This window comes from Lolium rigidum, chromosome 7 (assembly GCF_022539505.1).
Source record: "Lolium rigidum isolate FL_2022 chromosome 7, APGP_CSIRO_Lrig_0.1, whole genome shotgun sequence".
NCBI lineage: Eukaryota > Viridiplantae > Streptophyta > Magnoliopsida > Poales > Poaceae > Lolium > Lolium rigidum.
The window spans coordinates 326,065,109-326,070,791 of NC_061514.1; the positions used below are offsets into that span (position 1 = coordinate 326,065,109).

At 46.8% G+C, this 5,683-nt stretch overlaps 2 protein-coding genes across 2 annotated transcripts; one reads left to right on the forward strand and one right to left on the reverse strand.

Annotated features, from left to right (window-relative positions):
• The first annotated feature begins 510 nt into the window (after window positions 1–510).
• Window positions 511–1,672, forward strand: LOC124669524 (chlorophyllase-2-like). The gene is made up of 3 exons (XM_047206129.1): window positions 511–765; window positions 850–972; window positions 1,040–1,672. Exons 1-3 carry the CDS (start codon window positions 511–513, stop codon window positions 1,625–1,627), a joined length of 966 nt encoding a protein of 321 aa, XP_047062085.1. The 3' UTR covers window positions 1,628–1,672.
• A 558-nt stretch (window positions 1,673–2,230) lies between these two features.
• Window positions 2,231–5,417, reverse strand: LOC124678180 (chromatin-remodeling complex subunit ies6-like). The gene is made up of 3 exons (XM_047214095.1): window positions 5,130–5,417; window positions 4,510–4,577; window positions 2,231–2,578 (listed from the first exon to the last, which is right to left on the reverse strand). The coding sequence occupies exons 1-3, from the start codon at window positions 5,305–5,307 to the stop codon at window positions 2,447–2,449; spliced, it is 378 nt and encodes a 125-aa protein (XP_047070051.1). The 5' UTR covers window positions 5,308–5,417; the 3' UTR covers window positions 2,231–2,446.
• Between the last annotated feature and the right edge of the window lie 266 nt (window positions 5,418–5,683).

Below are 5,683 nucleotides of genomic sequence, written 5' to 3' on the forward strand. Positions count from 1 at the left end.
CCAATCACCGGTATAGCGCGCGAGATTTTACAGCGCTTGTTAGAGATGCTCTCATGCACGGATGTTTGAATATCGTGCCACCGAGCTTCGATTCCGGCCAAATCTGTGCCATGTTTCAAGTGGATTCGAGTCTCCAGACGAAGCAGGCGAGCAGCGCATGTGAGAGCGACACAGGTTCGAGTTAGTCCCCTCCCGATGGATTGAGCTAGCTAGCTTTTTTATGTGCTAGAGGTGCTCTGAGCACAGTCCAAAGATGGAAATAAGGGATGTCTAAACGTAAGGCAAGAGCATGGTGCATGTGAAGGACAGACACTGGCCGGACCAGAGTCCAGAGGCAAATGCATCGGATATTTTTTCCATAATCGTGGAGATAAGGGGCACGAGAACACACGGCCGTTAAGTAGCCACAGGCATTCCCACTCCCCACAAGGCCACAACCTCCCGGTTAACATGGCCGCCTCTGCAAGATTCACCGCCTTAGCATACTTCTACTGCCTGCTGCTTCTCGCCATGGCGTCTGCAGGAGACGTGTTCGACCATGGACGCCATGGCACCAGCCTTTCCCAGGTCCAGGAGGCCAAGACCTCGAGGTGCTCTCCATCCAGTGGAGATGGCCCGCCAAAGCCGCTTCTGATAGCCGCACCGTCCGACGCAGGGGAGTACCCGGTGGTCGTCTTCTTGCACGGCTACCTCGCCAACAACTACTTCTACTCCCAGCTGCTCCAGCATGTCGCCTCCCATGGCTTCATCCTCATCGCTCCTCAGGTACGTACTCTCGAAAAACAATGCTAATTTCAGCATCATCCTGGCAATCAACCTCCTTCTCCTTCTCAAGACAGTGAACTGCAGCTCTACACGTTCTCCGGACCGGACACCACCGGAGAGATAAACTCAGCGGCCGCCGTCATAGACTGGCTCGCCGACGGCCTGTCCTCCTCGCTCCCACCCGACGTTCGCCCCAACCTGACCGCTGTAAGTTACCCATGCCATCGAGAGCACAATCATTGGAAAAGAGTACTCACTAAGATTCCATTACCAGGTGTCCATCTCCGGGCACAGCCGCGGCGGCAAAGTGGCATTCGCGCTGGGGCTGGGGCACGCCAAGACCGCCCTGCCTCTCGCGGCCCTCATCGCCGTCGACCCCGTGGACGGCACGGGCCGCGGCAGCCAGACGCCCCCGCCCATCCTCACCTACAAATCAGCCTCGCTGCGCGTCCCGGCGCCGGTCATGGTCATCGGCACGGGCCTCGGCGAGGTGCCCCGCGGCGTCCTGCGCCCGCCGTGCGCGCCGCTGGGCGTGAGCCACGCCGAGTTCTACCACGAGTGCGCGGCCCCGGCGTGCCACCTCGTCGCCAGGGACTACGGGCACACCGACATGATGGACGACGTGACGTGCGGCGCCAAGGGCCTGGTCACGCGCGCCGTCTGCAAGAGCGGCGGGGCCAGGGCGCCCATGAGGCGCTTCGTCGCCGGGGCCATGGTGGCGTTCCTCAAGAAATGGGTGGACGGCCGGCCACAGTGGCTCGACGGCATCAGGGAGCGGCCGGAGGTGGCGCCCGTCGTGCTGTCCGCCGTTGAGTTCCGGGATGCAGGGACTAGGATCCATGGTGCCATGCTGCCTGCTTAAGTAAGTTTAGTGGACAGTGTGAGAGACAACTAATAATGGAGTAAGCAGGATAAACTGGTAAGTAGGATCTTAATGAGGTGATGATGGACTGTAAAATCTTTGTTGGAAAAAGATCGGTTCATAGCTAGCAAGGACTAGGATCCATGGTGCCTGCTTAAGTAAGTTTAATGGACAGTGTGAGACAACTAATAATGGAGTAGATAAACTGGTAGTAAAATCTTCATTGGAAACACATCGATCCATAGCTTAATATACTATGCCGGTCACTTTTAACTGGTATAGCATCGGAAGAATGACTCAAGAACCTTGAACTCCACGGTGGTGAAAACATTTGGGCACGATGCATTTTCTGACAGCCAGTTGTTTTCAGTATGCATTTTCTGATACCCTATATCCGGTGCTTTTTCAGCATGCAGTGAAGTTCAACGGTAGTCTGCCTAGTGCGGCCGCGCCTGTAAAGCAATAACAAGCAGCAGTTGAACTGCATCAACAACTGAGAAGCCTTTTTAGGATAAATCTTCGCAGGTTGCAACTTGCAACAGTGCCAATATCCTTGCTAATTCAGAACATACTTGACATCAATTATCAGAATATGAACAGAAATAACAGGACAGAGCATCTCCAAGCTGGTAAGGCACAACAATGACAATAAACGGTGACTCAACATCTCTTCGAAATGATCAAAGGTTTCAGTACCCTAGTTCTACGTTTCAGAATGCTCATATAAGCCAGCAGCACAATTAGTAGGGGAAGAAACTCCATTCTGATTACAGAGCGGGATACTTGCTAGTCGAATAGGGACAGTAGCGCGGGAGTTTGTTATCGTAGAACAACTGCTGCATTTCTCACGGCCAGATATCTTTGGACATATTCATCTGGAAGATTTCTGATTTGCTTGAACACCTCTGGATCAGCATAGCGCAGCTTGGTCCTGGGATCTACGTATGGTGCCTGCATGAGATTTACAGGTTAACATATCAGACTTGCAAACAGTACTCCATAATGGACAATGAAAACACATGTATGTATGTAGCAATAGATAAGTCCTACAAGCCACAGTACTTGAAATGGTTGATGAGATACATCATCTTTGGTCATGCTTAATAGGAACACAAATTTTAGCAACCTAGATGTTTTTGTCTTCTTTAGTCATATATACTACTTCCCCAGTCCAAAAACACAAGATGTTTTGGTAGGCTGGATGGAGGTAGTATGTTTATATTTCATGCAAACACCTACATCATCTAGATACAATCTTAAAGCAAAATCGACGCTAGGGCCGCTTTCCCTATCTCCAATTCAAGATCCGAGTTCGACCAATAAGGTTGTTACAACATTTTGACTGGTTTATTTATTTAGGAGACATCGGCGTGGGGTGGGGGAGGGGGCAACGTGAACATGGATTACTAACATATTATTGGTACAGATGTCAGCAAAGTAATGTTCAAGTTGTACATGGATTACTAACAGGTTATAGTTGCAGGTGTTCCACAAAGTTTGTGATCCTTCGTAATACTAAGTTGTAAATAACTTAAAGGGCGTACATAAAGGATGATACTCTTGCCAATTCGATACAGATGTCTCATTTCCTGGTATGGAGAATTTGTTTTGCTTTCCGGATCAATTGGTAGCTGCTGTAATGGATTCTTGCCTATTCATGTTTTGATGATACTCTCTAAACCATGCATCCAGCTAATATTCATCATATGCTCATCTTAAAATCCAGATCTATCCACTGTATCAAGAGGTTGATTGATTTTTTAATGCATGATTACATAAGAATATTTCCATAAATTAATCCCTGATTACCAAACAACCTTTTATAGAAAGGGGATTTAGGGGAGTGGGATGGGAGAGGGGATTGGATGAGGAGGGGGGATTCACCAAATCCCCTCACATCCCCAATCCCCTTGGGACCTAAACTACACCCTGCCAAACAAGGACTAAAAGGTTGTAACAGTATTATATTAAACTGACATTATATTATCCCTGCCACATGATTATATGTACATACACAAAATTTAAAGTAATCAACACACAATAAAATCTCAGAAACATTGCAAAAAATGTACAGTCAATATGGAAAACTGGAGTAAACTCTCACGAACAGAAACACTAAAATTGGCGTAAGCCGGCTAGAACAATGTCGGCTTGGAGCTTCCGATGGACCATATATACTGCAACCCAACTTTCACATTATTTGCCAGTATTTTTACAGTACTTGAAATTCACCGAATACAGTCAAGTTTCAGATAATCAGAAATAAACTGGCTACTGTTTATTTCGTTCCAACCTACGCAAAACTTGATCCCGCAATATCAAATGATAGATTGCTCACATAAACTTATCTTGTCAATAATCCATCTGCTGTACTTTCAAAAAGTGTGCTCTTGGTTAATTTATACAAGATAAGCAAAGCCAGTGAAGAACCCTGAATTAAATGTTTTTTGAAAGCACAAATAAGAGATATATAGAAATACCATCATGGACAGTCTCAAGCCCAGATATTATGTTTTGTTGATTCCTACTGGTACTGCTGTATCTTAGAACTTGCTTCTAAAAACTTGCTGAGTTTTCTTATATAAGCCAGGTATTGGGCAAACAACATAACTAAATCAAAGTGCCAGCTTATCCCTTTGAACTTATAGTCCGTGTTAAGAACGGCAGAAATTTTCATTCTCTGGGATTTTTTCTAAGGTACACATGCACTTTTTCATACAAACACGCAGGTTAGCATTAGAATTAGAAGTAAACATAAAAGACATCATTATGATCTATTTCGAATATAAATATCTTTGATTTTGAAAATTATTGTTTAGAAACACTCCAGGGTATGTATATCAACATCAACAGGGGAAGTTCAGTACTGGGGTGAAGCTTACCTCAAAACCTGTTACGTCACAGTATCTCTTCGGTGGATAAATGGATGGCGGCGACTGAATATTTAGATCTGCATAAAAAACATTGTATTTACCACACTTTGCTCTAAAAACATGTGAATCAATTCAACACATCAGTAACATAATTTAACTACTATCAAGTTATTTTTCTATTATCCAGCCTTTAATACTTGTAAGTAGATAAACAAGTTCAGATAGAAAGCTAATGTTACAGGAGACGAGAAAACTGAGCAAAAGCCAGCAGCCTATTTATTTTACAGCATGCCATTCAATCAAGCACTAGTGCAGAACCAACTTTTGTCCAACAGAGATTACACCCCGAAAACTGAAAATGTAAACGATGAGGATTCAGGAAGAAGTTATTGCATCCAAGGCCTAAGCTAAACTGTAAGTAGACCTCGTAACAACATAAGAAGTTTCAATTGCTGCTATGTGTTAGGACCCAAAAAAAAAAAATCTACTACACTTAACTACAATTTTCTCAGACAACTGATTTGCGCAGCGGAGGAAGTCCTAAAATCTACTACTCCACTTGATATGCAGATCAAATCTCAGAAAACTGAGAAATTCAGCAGCGGAAAGGTATCAAGGCGCTGACTCACAGTTGGGGCGGTCCGGGGGGAGCGAGGTGGCGTCGGCGGCCTGGAGGAGGAAGCGGAGGTGCTTCCACTGGCGGCCACGGGACTGGCCCTTGGGGTACTTGTCCGCCATCTGCACCTTCTTGAACGCCATCGTCGGCGCCAGCAGCATCTCCGTCCGCTGTATGTCCGGCTCCATCATCCTCCTCCCGCTTCGATTTCACGACTAGGACTAGCGGCCAGCACCTGCTTCAGTCACCGGTGGAGGGAGAAGGGGGGGCGGCGGCGGGACGGTCCGGAGAAGTCACGAGGTGGCGGCGGCGGCGGCGGTGGTCAGAGTTTGGAGAAGGGAGAGAAGAAAGAAACCCGAGTGGAGTGGACCAGGGGCTCCGACGGAAAGGATGTGCATTGGTGCCTCCACGTCAGCAGCAAAAAATTATACAGACGCAGTCTACAACAACAGGCTGTCTATTGTGGTCATCGGTAAGTACCTTAAAATCTGGATAAGCAGTTGAAGATTTAATCCTTGTGCGCTGCAGAGTTTCTGGCCCACGATGAACGACGACCTCCATTCAACG

What these genes read in the sequence shown, in the direction of transcription:
- LOC124669524 (XM_047206129.1), top strand. Translation starts at nt 511, where the DNA reads ATGGCGTCTGCAGGAGACGTGTTCGACCATGGACGCCATGGCACCAGC. An exon ending in TCATCCTCATCGCTCCTCAG is followed by an intron (nt 766 to 849) that starts GTACGTACTCTC and finishes AGTGAACTGCAG; the next exon opens with CTCTACACGTTCTCCGGACC. An exon ending in TTCGCCCCAACCTGACCGCT is followed by an intron (nt 973 to 1,039) that starts GTAAGTTACCCA and finishes TTCCATTACCAG; the next exon opens with GTGTCCATCTCCGGGCACAG.
- LOC124678180 (XM_047214095.1), bottom strand. Translation starts at nt 5,307, where the DNA reads ATGATGGAGCCGGACATACAGCGGACGGAGATGCTGCTGGCGCCGACG. An exon ending in CCCCCCGGACCGCCCCAACT is followed by an intron (nt 4,578 to 5,129) that starts GTGAGTCAGCGC and finishes TTTTTTATGCAG; the next exon opens with ATCTAAATATTCAGTCGCCG. An exon ending in GTGACGTAACAGGTTTTGAG is followed by an intron (nt 2,579 to 4,509) that starts GTAAGCTTCACC and finishes AATCTCATGCAG; the next exon opens with GCACCATACGTAGATCCCAG.